At 38.9% G+C, this 18,862-nt stretch overlaps 1 protein-coding gene across 1 annotated transcript in view; it reads left to right on the plus strand.

The window, feature by feature from the left end:
- PAX9 (paired box 9) overlaps nucleotides 1-16,379 on the plus strand; it is a 42,145-nt gene extending 25,766 nt beyond the window's left edge. The window contains exon 4 of the mRNA XM_015817497.1: nucleotides 13,756-16,379. Coding sequence (XP_015672983.1) covers nucleotides 13,756-14,010 — 255 coding nt within the window. The 3' untranslated portion in view covers nucleotides 14,011-16,379. The remainder of the gene's footprint in view (nucleotides 1-13,755) is intronic.
- Nucleotides 16,380-18,862: the final 2,483 nt, after the last annotated feature.

The following is an 18,862-nucleotide window of genomic DNA, read 5'->3' on the forward strand; positions in this document are numbered from 1 at the left end:
GGGGAAGAGCTGATGCAACCACGTACACCTGATTCCTTCCCAGGTGAGCTTCGCTGAACCCCATTTGAATCCTAGTTGTGAGACCTGCTTCTTTCTGACTACCTGCTGCACCTATGCCCCAAACACTATGCTGAACCTGACAAGGGTACTCCATCTGGAGAAACCTAAGAGAGAAAGCCCAAGAGGTGAGTGCGTGACACCAGCCATCTTTTATTCTGAGCATCACCTGGTCATCGATTCTGATGACAACTAGGGATGTGTCAACACAAGAGAGAAAGAGCTTCATGATGAGATTCATAACTGGATTAGATCATTTCTGTTGGGAATTGAAATGTGATCACTGTTTTCCCTTTTCCCTTTCACTCTTCAGTGCAATCTGATCTCCTCTTCTGAAGTATCTTCTAGACCAGTGATGGCGAACCTTTTAGAGACTGAGTGCCCCAAAACTGGCCCCTCCCTGCTCCACCCCCTGCCCTGCCCCTGCTCTGCCCCCCCATCCCCTGTCCCGCCTGCCCACAGGACCACTCACCACCTCCAGGGCTTGCCGTAGATCACCCAGGTAGCCCAGCAGCACTATGGCGGCCACACCCTCTGCCTGTGCCCTGCAGCATCAACTGCATGATGGGGTGTGAGGGCACAGTCTTGTCTACGCTGCCTGGCTGCCATGTCCTTGACTGCGCTGCTCTGCGTGGGCCACGCTCGAGGGCGACTCTCCTTCAGGGGGGCTGCTGGAGAGGGGGTCGTGGGGGGAGGCAAGGCTGGGGCAACGACATGTGTGCCCACAGAGAGGTCTCTGAGTGCTGCCTCTGGCACCCATGCCATAGGTTCGCCACCACTGTTCTAGACCCTGGAGCAGATTTGGGCATCATAGGGAAGCACAAGCGGGGGCAGGGGGAGGATCCCTTCATGGAAGTCCTTTCCTCCATATTACAGAGATTCAGGATCCAAGTAAAAATAATAAGTTCAAATTGCAAACTATGAATTATATTAAAAGTTAATAAGTCACAACTTGATATCATTATGAATTAGTGAGGCAATACTGATTATCTGGATTTCTGATTAGATTCTCAAATAGGATATAACTATTCTCAATATTCGTTTAAGTTCTTAAAAAAATAAGTATTAACTAGAAACTAAATTGCTAAATGATAGATATATAGACCACTCCTTTATCCCATATTTTACAAACATATTGGATTTGATTGATTGATTTCTTCAATTTATATGGCCAGGCAGGTCACAAAAGTATTGTCATTATATTAATCATGTGTTATTTGTGCAATTTCACTACCTGCCTGGACTCATATGATTTAGGAAAACTTTAGGAAAAAGTTTCATGTACATGGAAAAAAGAGAAGCTGCTGCTGCTGTTCGGTCCAGGCAGAATCATGGAAGAAAAAAATGAGGATACATCTGGAGTACTTTGGGTTTTCCTACTCTACCATATATAATGAAATCATGCCAATCTTAAAAGATGTATACTGGGATGCATAGATCATTCTAACTCTGGTTCATATTATTGTGACACTACAAATATATTGTAGTGGTGGTGCAGTGGTTAAAATGTAGTATTGCAAGCTAACTCTGCCCACTGCCAGGAATTCAATCCTGAACAGCTCAAAGTTGACTCAGCCTTCCATCCTTCCGAGGTTGGTAAAATGAGGACTCAGATTGTTGGGGGCAATATGCTGATGTTGTAAACTGCTCAGAGAGTGCTATACACTATGGAGCAGTATATAAGTCTAAGTGCTATTGCTATTGCTATTTTTGTCTATTTCTTTCAAATTGGACAATCGAAATTTGTTCCTTGCTTTTTTTTCTTAACATATCTAACATTCTTTAGTATATGCTTATTTTGATACAACTATGTGTGATATAAATTTGCAGAAATTTACCTATTCCTAATATTTATGTATAAAAGCAAAGGTGGATAATTAGAGGAATATGCATGGTGTCAAAGCCACTCCAAAACAAATGTTGCGATATTTAATGTAACTGAGGGAAGACATTAGTAGGTATATAGCGAGTAACAGTGTCAATTAAATTTAATTAATTTGAAATACATTTAAAAGAACAAATATTATATTCTTGGCCACAGTTACTTTTGAGAGTGCAGCCTCTGGCCTATGGTTCTGAAGCCAAGAAATGCCCTCAGTTTGTAAAATGCTGCACACCCTTGTCTAAAAGGGAAAGATGCAGATTTATGATTTGACTTAAAGGCCAAAGAAATGTCAACTGCAAAAAAATTGCTGCTGTAACAGTGATCCTTCTGTTCGGTTGTTGAAAGCCATCATACCAGTCAGTCTCTGTGGGGTTTTGTGTTTTTTCTGAACATTGAATATGCCTGTCTTTTCATATCTCCTCATGTTGCCATTTTTATGCTACCTAATTGAGGGAGTGGACTTGAGGATGGATTTGTTTCATTATTATCTTTTTCAAGTTCTTAGGCAAATAAAATTTGCTTAGAAAAAGAACCCAATTAATTTCCTTTGACCACATGCCTCCGTAAATGTTTGTACTCTCTAACACTGGATCCAAAATCAATAGTGGGCAGAGATGGTAGAATTCAGTCAAATTCTCCAATGCTAACCATTTATTCAGAAATCTAGTTTTTAAATCAATGGAGTTTGCTTCTGGAAAAAGGAGTGAAGATATCACTGCAACTTTTTATTTATTTAAAAAAGAAGAAGCTACCTGTGTTACCTGTGAGTTTTAAAAACTCACATCCACGAATAAGATGTTCATTATTTGTAGGCTGATCAAGCTGAATTGGGAAATATATTAAGTCTTCTCCTGGGACTGTAAAAATTGATTTGACTAATTGGTTTGAATCAAACCATCCAATTTACCATCCAGTAAAGCAAACCGAAATGGCATGCTCAATCCTGTGAAATATGTCTACTTTATAATTGGCCTCCAAATCCTTACACGGACGCACAATCTTTTGCCATTTTCTGGGCTTCTTTTATATATATATATAAATATGTTTGAATATGTTTTGAAGTTCAGTACTAATAGTGCTGTGAGTCTTACTTAGGCAAGCAGGCAACTTTTCTAGCTGTTTTGCAAGGGGTTTAGTCTGCTAGAGTCACGTTTTGACAATCTGCTGAGCTGAAGGTTTCAAACATGTGATTGGTTTGCAGAAACACTGTAATATCAGACCAGTAAATAATGTATTGAAAACTAATGGTCAATAAGATAAAACAACATTTCAGTACTGAAATATGTCCCAGTTGAAAATTCTTCCTTGGGGGATGATATCCAGGTACAGTGTGTAAAGTTAACAGACTTTGAAGTATGGAGCCGCAAAATTGGATGATTTACTTCATGCATGGATGAGCTTCTGTAGGTCAAGGGTCAAATGTGACTGTTGTGAAATATATCGGTGGGTCATATGAAGCTGGGGCAAGAGAAAAGTGGTTGTGCTTAAAACAGAATGTGAGTATGATAAAAATGACAGTCCATTAAATCTTAATGCCCACTAATGCTTCTATGTGTTCAACAGAGCTTTCCTGCTTCTTCATTCTAGTACACAGTTTCTGAGGGCTGTGGACCATTCCACAGAAACCCTGAATGTGTTTTAGAAGATATAAGCAGGCATCTGGAGGGAAAAATTGGCTAAAATCAGAAATGTTTTCTTTTGTAAACATAACTGCTGTTTAGTGCCCATGTCATCCTGAGGTTCAGAGGCTTTGGTCTACAGCTGTTATTTTCCCAGGGGGTGATAGGAGATACAGTGCAATAAATTTGTAGTTGCTAAGATGGAGAATACTGATATAAAAATATAATGATCCCTATATCAGCAACCATATCTGTGCATGCTATATAATATTAAATTTTCCCAATGTTCTTGTTACAATGTGCATTTGAGAGATAGTAGATTAAATTGAAGAGTTGTTTATTTGTCTTTGAACCTGGGACTTCCCAGTACACAATTTAATCTCTGGACAACTTCAATATACAAATTATTCTGTGTTTAGCTTATACACAAAAACTCAAGTGGTAGTTCAGTCTTAAGCATTGCTAAGGACAGTAGATCCATCAATACAGTGCAGTCAATTAAAGTTAAATAAATTTGGACAAATTTTGGGATTTCCAGAAATGTAATAGCTGCTTGAATGTCATTCCCACCCTCTTATACTAAATCTATTTTTCTGTCTTTGTTTTTTCATATACATGATTACAGAGTTGTAGTGTTGTGCTGAGTCAGGATTTACAGACCAGGAGTTTCTTCTTTATTAAGAAAAATAGCATCATGGATTTGTTATTTTCTCTATTTTCCTCACCTTCTGCCAGCATTCTTTTTCTCCCATGGAACCTGGCCTTATACTTTGCCAGGAGGTGCTCAGCTCTTCAGCTTTCCATGTTTGGGTGAGCATTGCTTAACCAGCCCATTAACAGGCCACATAGTGCAGCCATACTATGGTTTGGTCTCAGCTAATTGCAAATGAAACCAAACTTTACCTTCTTTATTCGTGCAAGCAACATATGAACTGACAGACACAGAGAATTTTAATGAAGGAAACATTTTAAAAATGCTTATTTTAATGTAATCCAGTCCTGAATTTTGGCAAATACATACAAATATATAGTTTTCCTTAAGCAAATGCATCTGCTTGTTCTCTACCTTCATTTCTGCCCAGATTGGCATTGACAAGAGTCACGTATATGTGTCTTTTTGCCTATGATAGTTTATGAAGGCTTAAAACTCCTGTTGTTCATCCCAAAAGTATTTTTTCAAAAGGCAACTGGACTTTGTTTTTCCTTGAAGACATTTCGCTTCTCAGCCAGGAAGCTGCTTCAGTTCTGACTTAATGGTAGAGGCTCCAACTGAAGAAGCTCCTTAGATGAGAAGCAAAATGTCTTCAAGGGAGAAAAAAAGTCCCAATTGCCTTTTGAAAAAGCACCTTTGGGACAACCATGATCTGGATGACTGAGAATCTCCATGGAGATTCACTGTTGTTCAGTTTGAGTCCAAACAACCCTGCCCACTCCAGTCTGCATGGCATACATGACTGCAAGGTGAAAATACTTTGTCCAGTTTGGATGCTGCTTTTTTCTATGCAGGGACAGGCTGAACACTTTTGCATATACAGTAGATTATGACTCACTGCCACAAAGCACAACTCTAACAGGAAATATTCCAAGGCTCCAATTCCTGACATTTTATCTATGAACAGTGTGCACAGAATGGAAAACTTATTTGTGTACAGCAATCATCAACACTTTCTTTAAGAAATATGTTCTTTACTAAACATGAATCAGCGGCAAATGGAAGACATCTTATTTGTGCCACTCTTATACTATGAAATACTTCTGGCTCTGATCATCCTAAATCCCTAAGCTTACAGTTAATCCTAACAGTTCATATGTATACATTCCAACTCATGACTGGAATTAAGATAGTCATCTATGTCATATTTTGAAACCTCCAAACAGGTCTCCTCTCCACCTTTGGATGTACATCAAATTCTTGTTTTTAGCTTAGAACCTTCTGTAGCATCTGCTTCCTTGTTCCTGAAACTTGACATATTTTGCCTTGGTGACAATCCATCTACCATCAATCTCCAATGTTTAGAAGTCTCTTTTCTGTAATGACTCTACTTTCTTTTCCTTGATGATGATGCTTGCTTCTACAAGTAGTCTACCCCAAGGCTCAGTCCTAGGTCCTGTTCTGTTCAATGTGTTTGTAATATCACAGAAAGATAGCTAGGATAAGGTTTTTCTTTTTTTGCAGATGACACAAACGTGTGTAATAGAAATCATGTTCCTGGGGGTATTCATAATATGGAAAATAATTTGGCCTTGCTGGAAAATTGGTAAAAAATGTGGAAACTGGAGTTCAATGTTTCTAAATGTAAGAACATGCACTTAAGGAAAAAGTATCCTCCAACAGGGAATACAGTACAACATATTGGGGGGAGGGAGTGCAGTGTTATATAGAACAACAGAAGAAAAAGATTTAGGGGTGCCCATAGCAGATGGTTGCAAAATGAGCAAACAGTGTGGCCAGGCAACCGTGAAGGGAAACAAAATTCTGAGATACGTCTCTAGAGGGTTCACCAGCAGGAAAAAGGAGGTCCTAATCCTGCTATATAGGGCTTTAGTTGGAATACTGGGTCCAGTTCTCAGGCAACAAAAATAGTGAAACATCTGAGGGACAAAACCTATCAGGAGAGATTGGAGGAACTGAATATGTACAGCCTGAAGGGCAGAAAGGAAATGGCTGACATGACTGAAACCTTTAAATATCTTAATGGTGTGAATAATGTTCTAGAAGGTAGAATTTTCAACATTAAGCAAAAATCAAGAACATGGGGGCATAAAGTGAAACTGATAGGAGGGAAGTTCAAAAGTACTGTTAGAAAGTATTGCTTCACAGAAAGTGTAGTGGAAGCTTGGAACCAACTTCCAGTGGAAGTAGTGGGTCAGTCATCAGTAACTGATTTTAAACACGCTTGGGATAAAACAAATATCCATCATCTGACAAAAATAAAAAATAAAATAAAAATGAATAAAATATAAAAACAAAAATTAAAAATAATAAGTAAATAAATTAAAAAGAAAATAACAAACAAATAAACTCAAAGGGCAGACATGATGGACCACTAGGTCTTTTTCTGCCCTCAGTTTTCTATGTTTCTATGTAGGACAAGACAACTTTTATTATAATAGCTATAGCAGTGGTAGCGAACCTATGGCACGTGTGCCAGTGGCGGCACTCAGAGCCCTCTCTGTGGGCATGTGCGCCATTGCTCCAGCCCCACCTCCCCCACGGCCCCTTCCTCACCAGCAGCCCCCCTTGAGGAGAGTCACCCCCGAGCGCAGCTCTGTGAAGCAGCATAGCCAATGTCATGGCAGCCGGGTAGCGGGGACAAGACTCCACCCTCATGCCCCGTCATGCGTAGTTGATGCTGTGGGGTGCGGGCAGAGGGCATGGCCACCATGGCGCTGCTGGGCCACCTGGGCGATCTGCGGTGGGCTGTTGAGGTGGTGAGTGGCCCTGTGGGTGGGCGGGGTGGGGATGGAGCGGGGGTGGGATGGAGGCAGGGTGGGGGTGGAGCAGGGGCGGGATGGGGGGCGATGTCGGTTTTTGGGCACTCGGTCTCTAAAAGGTTCGCCATTACTGAGCTATAGTAACAGAATCTTGCAAGTCTTTAGTGGGGGGGGGGGGTTTAATTTTTTTTAAATAAATAACTCAAGGTAATGAACATAAGTAGTGCTCCTTTCTCCTCCTATTTTCCCTCCAGCAACAACCCTGTGAGGTGAATTGGGCTGAGAGAGAGTGACTGACCCAAAATTTTTCTGTCTCACTTTATACACCTGTGAATTAGGCAGTGGTTGTCTGGAATGTTTCCTCAAGTCAGTTTTTGGGCCTGGGCTGAAATCCCTTGTATCCGCTTTATAAAACCCTAGTAAGACCACACCTGGAATATTGCAGCCAATTTTGGTCACCATATCACAAAAAAGATGTTGAGAGTTTGGAAAAAATTCAGAGAAGAGCAACTAAGATGATCAAAGCCCTGGAGACTTAAACATACAAAGAACGGCTGCGGGACTTTGGTTTGGCTAGTCTAAAGAAAAGAAGAAATCGGGGAGACATGAGAGCAGTATTCTAGTATCTGATGGGCTGCCACAGATCAAAGAGAGAAGCACCCTGGAATTAAGGAGAAACTTCCTGACAGTGAGGACAATCAACCAGTGGAACAGCTTGCCTCCAGAAATCGTGGGCGCTCCATCACTGGAGATTTTTAAGAAGAGACTAGACAATCACCTGTCTGAGATGTTATAGGTTCTCCAACTTGAGCAGGGGGCTGGACTAGAAGACCCCCAAGGTCCCTTCCAGCCCTATTCTATTCTGATTGTAGCCTTGGTAGCAGTTCTTCTTCCTGTCCTTCATTGTCTATGCTCTCTACAATCTGGCATCTCTGGAGAGCTGCTGGAGGCTTAATGCTCATTAAAACTGATCCTCTGCTCCTTTTCCCTTAGAAATAAATTTTTGATCTTTGCAGTCAGTGGTACAGAGAGGCTGGTTTTGGAATTACCAGATGTAATCCAGGATGGTGATTCAAAGATGAGATTCCCAAAAGTGTACCTTGATGAATTAAGACGGAGAGATATAAATATAAGCTTTTTCAAAGTAAAATGTTTCTATTAACAGATGCACATTAAATGTGTTTAATCAAGTGTTCAAGTGATTTCTTTGAAGAATAGCAAAAATGCAACAAAATCCTATGGTTTTTGTTAAGGAAAGTCTAATTCAAAATACAACATAGGGTAAAAGGTTGATTAAATGAGACATAAAAATAAATGTTATCGATACAATGTACAGACCACAACAAAAACATTTATAAATGAAATTTAGTTGGCATGAGTGCAACTTGGCTAGGGTTAAAATTGTGCTTGAAGTAGCATGTTCTTGATTACTCAGCCTGTCTGGAAGTAGGAATAATAGTAGATAGGAATAATTTGTGAAAGAGTTGCTGTAGGCAAGTTGGGGTGTCAGAAGTTTAGAAATTATAGAAAGTATAAGAAAGAAAGAAAGAAAGAAAGAAAGAAAGAAAGAAAAAAAGAAAGAAAGAAAGAAAGAAAGAAAGCTCTATAGAAAGTATGGAGCAAGAAAAGGATCTTAAAAGGTGTTGTGGAGAAAGGAAAATTTGGAGAATTGATTTCTCCAGTTCTTAAACAATACAATATCTAGTAGAAGAAGAACAAAAACTACAATAGTAGAAAAGAGAGAAAAGTAGAAAGAGAAGGAAGACAGATTTAACTAGGATCCACCTAGTTTAGCAGTACATCCCTCAATTTTGCCAAAGCCTAAACTGAAAGTAGTTTTACAATAGAGATGCAAAGCTCTTTACTGCTCCAAGATGCTGGTCTTGCACTTGTCCCATTGAAGAAAAAAGATAGTTTTCTGGTGGAAAAAGAGTAGGAGTTTTTGTTCATGGGTATCCAGAACCTTTATTATTGCTGGAATGAGTGAGGCTTCCATGAGACAGCATTTTGCATTTGTTTATCTGGTCAGCATCCAATTTCTGTTGCTCATTCTTTTTCTGAGGGAAAAAATGATGGAAAAGCTCCAGGGTTTTGGATCATCTGTTCTTCTTGGTTAGAAATGCAGGGTGTCCAAATGTAATTGGCAAAGGAATGGCTGATGCTTCTAGGAGCTCAACTAGAGATCTCCAAACAAAGAAAACAACATTTGAGAAACTTTGATTCACCCTAGCCCAATAAAAATAGACCCTCCTACTTCTGGGATGAAAGGATGAGGTCAATATGGGTAAAAGAGAAAAGAAAAAATGATTAGTATTCAAAAAGTGTGTGCCATTCTCTTTCTTGGCTCTTAAACTGGGAAACCTTCCTTCCTTCGGATAAGAACCAGTCTGGAGGATCTGTTAAATCCAATAAGACAGGGATATCTGCCTTTGAGATATACTTGCCAACCACTAATTACTTAGCTAAACATGCAGATTTAATTAAGGCTTGTTCCTTCTTTAGCCAAAAAGAACATTTTAACATTATTTTGGGAATCAGATTAGCAGCTTGAAACAATACGGTTAAATGTCCTGTTCTCCAGAACATTAAAAAAAAATTGTGGCTAGGTCCAAATTGGAAAAGAACCCCACAGTTAAAATCCATGCCTCATCTTTTCATTAAGTACAATATTCCCATACATATTCAGAGTACAGTCTTTCTAAAAGTTAATGTTCCACAACACTACTTTCCAATTTGTATCCTATCTCCACTGTAGCAGTATAGGTCAATTGTGAGATAAGCTTGCTAAGACTCCCATCTTAGGATAATGCCCAAGAACATTGAATACTAAAGATGACTGTGTTGTCATCTTAGATTTCTGAAAATGTAATGCCTAACATCAGATATCTAACTGTAGAAAATGTAAGATGATGGCTGCTTTAAAAGTAGCTTTAATCCACTGCCTTCATCCAGATGTTCTGCTGCTGCCTAAGTATACATCTGAAGGCTGGGCAGGGAAGAGTGGCAGTGGTAGATTGGTGCTGATAATTCTGGATAACCCCAAGGGAACGGGAAGGTCCTACCTTTTGGCCAGCATAGCAAGTTCTGATACTAGGACTTCTTCCAACTCCTACGTCTAGAAGATCTCTTAGATAACCTCTGTACAATATCTGATTTAATTCTCTAAGGCTCTTTGCACAGCTCACATGTTTTGGGATGTATTTTTTATTGCATCTTCCTGCCATCTTTTCTCATTCGGTTGTTTCACATGGTATTTTATGCTATAAGGCCCTTGTGCTAAGAATTGTGAAACAGATACACCTGCTGCATTCACAATGACATTAGTAATATGAATGCATTTGGTGACTGGTTGCTGAACTACTGGTGCCATCTTGGTCCCCACACATAAATATATACATTAAATCTATGGCCAGAAAGGTTACTATTCCCAGTTTTCAGCAGAAACATAGATGTTCCTTCAGTTTCTCTAATACAATGCTTATGTGCATGGGTGGGGACCCTAACTCATGTTAATTCTGTTTACAGGTTTGAGCCCTCTCTCTACTTTGATTAAATTGGCATAATTGAGGGGTAACTCCCACGGCCGGCTCTTTGCACTGTAACTGTTGAGTCAGCTACAACAAAATTGTAAAAATGCATTTTGCTAAACAGACAAACCATGAAAAAGGAGAAGACTGTTCTCTCTTCTGAAGTTCCACTTTCTTTGGACTGCTATAAAGCATTAATTCTGAGCAGCTGAAACAATTCAACGTGTCTCCCCTGTGGATTTTGCTTCTTAGATATTTTGCTTCTTAGATAGACTATAGATTCCATTCATCTACTAACAGATCTTCAATAATTCAGTTTCCTTTTATAAACAATGGCTTCAGTTATGGTAGAATATTTACAGAACTTAAAAAAATGTTTCTGAAAACCCAGCACTTAAGAAAAGACTTCTAAGTACCTTCAAAACCCATAAACACCACAGGGTTCTCTCAACTCCTGATTTTGAATTTTGGTATTCATTTCCTTCAACTGAAATTCTCTAGATGAATTATTGGCCCAATATATATATAGGGTTCTGGAATTTAATCCCCTTCATTTCGTTCACAAATGAATGTACTTCTTGTATAAACTGTCACATTAACAAATGTGATTCAACTCCTCTGTTAACCCATGTAGACCAAATTATAAGCATAGCTCATTTTTTCCTGACTAGTGGTGTTGTTCTAATGGGAGTCAGTTTATTTGGGAGTATGTCCCATTGAATCAAGTGGAATCTGCTTTAAGTGAATATGTAAATGTCCAGGGCACTTGCCCATTCTCCAAAGTGACATTTGAATGAAATGTTGGGTTATAATACCCTATGTAAGCCAGTGTGTAGATCATTTTTATCATTTGTTTCTCCCTCTTTATACCATTTTAGAGGTCATGCTTGTAAGGGGGGGGTGGTGTCCATGAAATATGTCCAAAGCAGAGCAAAGTTGTGACTGCCAGATCCAGCCTTCTTGTCTGGCAGAATGACCCAACTGTCTCAGGTGGCTGATGCTGTGGATTGCAGAAGAGGCCTCCAGCCATCCTTTCAGAACCCTTCAGCCATTCCCTCTCTGGGGGAGAACATGTGCCTATGATCTACCCTCCAGCTCTGAGTTTGTGTGTGTGTGTGCGTGTGCGTGTGTTCTCCCATTCAAGAGCTGAAGTAAGGTACAAACAGTTGCTTCTGCATTTTGAATGAGGTGGGAGGGGGCAACATTTTCTGCTTTGCCTCAGGCACAAGATGTCAGCCCCGGTGATTATAGAGGGATTTAGTATTATTTAGATGGAGCAAAGTGCATGTAAGTTTTAATAAAGCACCCACATATCCTGCATAGCAAACTACTTCTGTCATTCAGGCATCTTTTGAAAAAAGGCCCAATGGAACAAGGCTTTGTTGTCTTAAGAGAAAACTTCAGGAACAGCCCGTGGACTGAAAGTCTGCTTAGGGCAGCAGCTGCAGGAAGAACAGTAGTTCTGGTACCATCTCAGTGACTGAATGGGCCTGTTTTATTCAAACCCCATGAGGTGAGAATTCAGAAAGTGTAGGACTATTATTGATGCTTGTTAGACTTGCTGGATAGAATAACAAGTGGTAGGAGCTGGAGTTTTAGCAATCTCCACTAGCTTTGTATAAGAAGCAGCCTTAGGTATATTTTTGTAGAATTCACAAGGAATGGCAATTAATTTAAACAAAGCAGGCCCATTGTTCAGACCATTACAAAATGGCCTGCATCCTCACTTGAATGGATGCTACACAGATTAATTCCGCCCCACCCCCCACCCCCCATTTTGTTGTTGTTGTGTGTTTCTGCATGTCCTTCCTCTGGATATTTTATTTTTTTCCAGCATATACATCTTAATATTTATAGGGATTAAATTTCATGCTATTGGAAATTTTTTCCAGCAGCGCTCAGTTCTGAAGGCAGAAAAGCAATTGGAAAGTTCTCCAGCTCAAATTCCAAAGAAATGAGCTCGGCAGTGTTCTTGCTCAGCTCCCATTAATTGAAATGTGGCTTGTCAAATGGAACTCTGTAGGAGCAAGGCAGAGGGCAATTTTATGGCCATTCTTTGAGAAAATCTGAAAGCACAGGCCTATATTGTTTTCACAAGCAATGCTAATGATGCCTTTGAGTATGGTATGCCTTGTTAAAAGAATCTGGAAAAGAAACATTTTAAAATCTGAGATGCATTGTTATTGAGTTTTTTTTTCCTTTGGCCTTTCCCACTACTGTGTACTGGAATGCAACCATTTTCCCATAGTAAGGATCTGTTGAATTGGCAAGGGAGAAGCTCTGTAACATACAAAGGGCCTTAACCTGGCACAATAAGGTAAGGGAATAATAGCCACCATTACCCAGCTGTTGCTGCCAGAATAATTGTGCTAGTTTTGATGAGATATTCTGCCATTCGCGTGGGAAGTTCTGATGTAGGTATGCCTTAATTACTTGGATAGAGGGCTACATAATATGTGGATTGTATAGGAAGTTTAAGAAAGAAAGAAAAGTATGATGCAAAGTTAATTTATCAGAAAGTATTTATTTCAGTTTGTGAAAGAGAATAAAAAGAAGACATCCTCTCACATCAGGGGGTTAGTAATCTATGGACACAGGTTCCTCATCTGCAGCTCATAGAAAAATGTTTAAAAAACAAATGCAAAATGGCCTCATTGGAACACTGAAGAACTGGGATGATTTTGAGGGGTTTGAAGGAACAATATAGATTCCTTAAGGTCTGCCATGTATAAGCTATTAAGCTTGCCTCTTAACAAGGTGTTTTTTTAAAAAAAAACTGGTATGAAAATTTTGACCCAGTTACATTTGGGGATACTTAATGAACCTAGAGAGCCACATTGGTGTAAGTGGTTAAGGCACCGGGTTAGAATTTGGAAGAGTGTGAATTCTGCTACTTTAGGCATGAGGCTTGCTGGGTGACCTTGGACCAGTCACTCCCTCTCAATCCTGGGAAGAAGGCAATGGCAAAGTTCTTCTGAAATCTTGCCAAGAAAACTGCAGGGACTTGTCCAGACAATTGCCAGGAGCCAAGACTAACTTGAAAGCACCTCCACCTTTGAGCCTTTAAGTCTTTACCTTACTGTATCTTGGCTCTTCAATGTTACCCTGGAGAGCTGAAAATGTCATATCTGAAATCGGTCTTATATTAATGAAGACTTTTTAGATTTTTCATTCTTTTTTCTTTTCTTTTCAAACAACAATGGTCATCTCTTTTCTTTTTGTTGTTTTCTAGGCACCAAGCTGCCTTCCAACTGTCGGAAGTTTTGTCTCTGCACCAACAATGGCACCTTATCCCGCAGCAGCCCAGGTGTCCCCTTATATGGCATACAGTGCTGCTCCTTCTGGTTACGTAGGTAGTCATGGCTGGCAGCATGCTGGGGGCACTCCTCTTTCACCCCACAACTGTGATATTCCAGCTTCACTGGCTTTCAAGGGCATGCAAGCAGCCAGAGAGGGTAGTCACTCCATCACTGCCTCTGCACTCTGATATTGGAAATATGGCAGAACATCTGGTCCAGTCCGGTCCTGCCCAGTGTTCTTTCTTTTGTCCCCTAATTCTTCTTCACAGACTGACTCAATGAACTGGAACTATTTTTTCAAGATGTTGTGCTTAAAAAACAAATAATAATTGCAGTTTGGTAAGTGTAAATAACATAAGGAAGGGATAAATGTGTTGTCTCCCTTTGCACTGTTCTGCATAAAGAAGATTTGACGACCCTCAGAGGGCTTGTGTGACTGTTTCATTGGTAAAACCACACATATTTATTTTAAAGCTACAGGACTTTTTCAAATGTGCAATTGTTTCATATTTGTGAGAAATCAGTCAAAGAAACCCAATAGATCAACAAATGCAATCAAATAGAAATTGACTTCTGGACCAAAAAAATAGTTCTTGTGGAAAAAAGTATGGACAGATTAATAGTAATTGTGGCTAACAGCTTGTGTTTTATAGTAACAAATTATAGAACCAAATGAATACATGGCTCTGTTATTTATCCTGTATTTTATTGTGATCACAAGGGCAGTAATGTTTTTATTTTCTCTTTGTAAATATGGACGTGGTTATCATCTGCATTTCCACTCATCATCTGAATTCTGTTTTTCTTTTTGATGTTAAGTGGTGACATACTAGTCAAGCTTTTCCCACTTTAGCATCCTTCAATAGTGTTCGGATTGCAATTCCAGAACATTCAGTGGGAATTCCATGAATTGCATTTCCAATTCACCCAGAGTTTGCCAGAATAAGAAAGGATTTTCAAAGCAATTTGTTGTTTCTCTTCTTGGTGATGTCATATGCCTTAATGGTTCAAGTTTAGATAAACTTGACATGCTGTCTTTGTCTGCAGCATAGTATGAAAGCTCCTGAAAGCACTTGGATTTAATGTAAAGCATTTGGTTTTTCTAGCAAAGAATCTAAAGTGAGTGCAAGTAGTCTTCATTTAGTGACTACTTAGGACTGGCAACTGGGTTCTTAGATGAAGTGGATGTTAAATGAAACTGCAACTGTGCTTATGATCCGCTTTCCTTTGGTTTACAGATCTGCAAAGGTTATAAATGTGAGAATTGGTTCCAAAGTCACCTTTTTTAAATCACTGTAGTAACAGTGAACAGTTCTAAACAAGGCAGTTGCTAAATGAGGATTACCTGTAACTCTATATTCTTAGTGGGTTGAATTCAGAAAGTTTCTTTCACTCTTTCACAAATGAAAGGATGCCTTTCGTTTGTGGAAGGCACTAGTGTTCAATGGAAACTGCTGCTAAAAATAATAAATATAATAAATAAAAACAAGCAATACAAATTATGCCACAATCACCCTTTCTATTCTGTTCTGCAGAGTCTCCCAGCATTTGGCACAGTTTTTCAAAAGATAGAATAAATTATAGGAGCAGGTAGAATCAGCAAAGTTAATGTTCCTTTTTTTTCTTCAGCAGAAGCATCCTATGATCAACATTTACTTACTAGTATATCAATCCATTTATTTCAGTGGCATTTGAAAATGATTGATTTTCTGGATATACTGTATAGAGAAAATATTTTCCATATGGTACTTAATCACCTACATTCATAATAGCATCACTGATATGAAAGAGACAAGGATGGGAAAAAACTAAACAAATTGGAAAGTTATCCTGTCTCTTACTGTGAAATTGTGGGCAGAGATTTTTAATAAGCCAATTGCAGAATCCATAATAAGAGTTTTACCTCCAGTTCCTTTTATTGGGCGCTTGGGCAGAAAATGGATGAATTATGATGCAAGTAACCACTGTGAAAGCAAATTGTACTGTAATTTCTTTGCTTACTTAAGTTCAGTAATTCCAGCCTGAGCCCCCCCCCCCCATGTTGCCATTTTAAAAAGTAAAAGAAGAAAAAATGTCTACAATTCCTGTTTTATTGAATGTAAAACAAAACTAGGCTTTTGGTAAAGTTTACATTATTGTACATAAGCATGTTTCATTCCTAGACATATTGGTGGTGGTACTACAGATATTATTTATAATGTTAACAATATTCATCTTTTTCATTTCTGTATCCTTTATCAAGCATCCTTTCATGGTCACTTGGATTCCCAATTGTTCTCTTATATACTTTTTTTCCAGTATAACCTTTTCAAGATGGTCTGTTCTCCTTGGACAATAATAAAGTTGTGAATATAGTTTTGGAAAGCCTGCTCAAGCTTGCCATTGTGTGTTGAAGATAACCATGAGAAGGAAAGATTTGAAAATCGACATATCTCCTAGCATGATTAAATATTAATATATTATGTACTTTTGTAAGTCTAGTGCAATAATGTAAAAACACGTCGCTCAATACAGATTTTGAAAGACTGCTTAATAAAATTATCTACTTTTCTTCCTAGACATATTACGCATAAGCATACTGCTGGGAGAATAAGATAAGATCCTGTCTCTTTTCTGAGAATATCACGTTTCTGTTTTAAAAAGTCAACAAAGGTCGATCTCTAAGGCAATTCAAGGGAAATAATGTATGATGTCATATTGAGACTTCCTGGAAAATGTTCCAAAATATTTTCCTTCTGCAATCATTTAGTCATGACATAGATTGAAAAGAGAATATTCACAAACTGTAATTGGTATCAGTAGACTGTTTTCAGGCTCCTGTTTTGTTTTTATGTACTGCTAGAACCAATTGATCAGAAAGTAAGTACAGTTTATTTGTAAGGCCCAAAGGAAGTGCACTTGCTTGTAATACCTGGTGCCCTTTGGTGGAATTCTTAATTAAATAAAAGCACTGTTACCTTGAGGCTCACCAATCCCTTCAGCTACAGGCTGCATTCAGAAGAATACTTGTTTTCATTAGTACTCTGGAGTTGGCTATAGTTGTTTGCAACCCACTTGGAAGTGAGCTTTCTTGAACTGAAATAATTCCTGCTTCCAAATAAACATAACCAACAAAATTCCTCTTAGGGCAATTCTTGCCCATGCATCAAATGTCAGCGCTGCAAATCTGTGAATTTCTCACAAGTGGGGCAAAGCTGCTGTGTCATGGAGGCCTCTCAAATGATCCCTCAAGAATTCATTTGTTCTCTTTAAATGTAAACACTTCATGCTGTAGCTATTCTGTCATAATGGTCCATTTTCTTCATCTCAACAAGACTAGACACGCACAAGTAACCCATGGTGTTGAGTGAGTACTGCTTTATAGTATCAATCATCTTGAGCCTCAAGTTGTCCCTGTTGACTATAGGACTAGGCAGATGTTCAGCTGGAAACCTTCAGCTATTAGAGTTAAGTACTAGCTAGAACTGAGATTTTAAAATATTTCTTCATCTAGTCCAACACTGTTTTCTTTGGCTAGCAAAAACTTTTTCAAGGCCTCATGTAGTAAGTGGTCATGTCTATTATTTGCTGCAACCTTCAGAGACTGGACTTTCAGAATTCTACAGACTATACAAGTGTTACACCACTAAGCTCCTTTTCTTTTGTTATAATTGAAACCTTAAATAATCTAGTTTCATATTCAAGTATAAAGGGATGTGATTCATGTGGCAGAAGCATGTGCCTGCATATTTTGCATGATTGAAAAAAGTGATTTAACAGTGCAAAGTCACCTGTGCCTACACAGAAGTAAACCTCACTAAATTCAGTGAAATTTTGGTAGATTAAATAAGTATAGAATAGAATTGCAATCTGGGTTTTGGGGCTTAGTCACAAATCACTCAGCTTTGAAACTGACTTGGGACTTGATGCTGTTTTGAAAAATGAACAGAAAAGAGGAAGATCATATACTGATCTAACTAAAAGAAAAACAGATAACAGTCTAATAAATGAATATATTATCATTATCATATTTACAGCATAAAATGAGGTGGTGGGGGTGGTAAGACCCCAATGATGGTTGTTTGAATCTGTATAACTGTGATTTAATACAATTTATTTTTGTTCTACTACAAAATAGTACTTTTCTACATAGCTGTTCTTTCATCAGATTCTTTACAGTATGATTATACATAAAGATATTCAAAGGAAGAAATTCTTATTCCATATAGGTCTTATCAACATCTCACAGAATTCTAGGTGGTAAGGGCTATCTTCCTGGGCTCCAAGATCACCACAGATGGGGATTGCAGCCAGGAAATTAAAAGACGCTTGCTCCTGGGAAGGAAAGCTATGGCAAATCTAGACAGCATACTAAAAAGCAGAGACATCACCCTGCCAACAAAAGTACGAATAGTCAAGGCCATGGTTTTCCCAGTTGCAATGTATGGCTGTGAAAGTTGGACCGTAAGAAAGGCTGAGCGCAAAAGAATTGAGGCCTTTGAACTATGGTGCTGGAGAAGACTCCTGCGAGTCCCTTGGACTGCAAGGCAATCAAATTGGTCAGTCCTAGAGATCAACCCTGACTGCTCTTTAGAAGGCCAGATCCTGAAGTTGAAACTCAAGTACTTTGGCCACCTAATGAGAAGGAAGGACTCACTGGAGAAGAGCCTAATGCTGGGAAAGATGAGGGCAATAGAAGAAGGGGACAACAGAGAATGAGGTGGCTGGATGGAGTCACTGAAGCAGTAGGCATGAGCTTAAATGGACTCCAGAAGTTGATAGAGGACAGGAAGGCCTGGAGGAACATTGTCCATGGGGTCACAATGGGTCAGACACGACTTCGCAACTAACAAAAACAAGAGCTATAGATTAAACAAAAAAAACCATTATCATACTAGTATAAACCAGCCCTCACAGGATACATGTCTAAAAAAAATATTTAAAGCAATTATCTATTATGTAAATGTAAATGAATTGCATTGCATTGTTTATATTGGCTACATTCTTCTATAGAAGATTAAATCTTGATAACCTTATGGTTGTCGGCAGGTAACTAGAGCA

This window comes from Protobothrops mucrosquamatus, unplaced genomic scaffold, assembly GCF_001527695.2.
Source record: "Protobothrops mucrosquamatus isolate PMUCROS unplaced genomic scaffold, P.Mucros_1.0 scaffold597, whole genome shotgun sequence".
In the NCBI taxonomy this organism is placed as follows: domain Eukaryota; kingdom Metazoa; phylum Chordata; class Lepidosauria; order Squamata; family Viperidae; genus Protobothrops; species Protobothrops mucrosquamatus.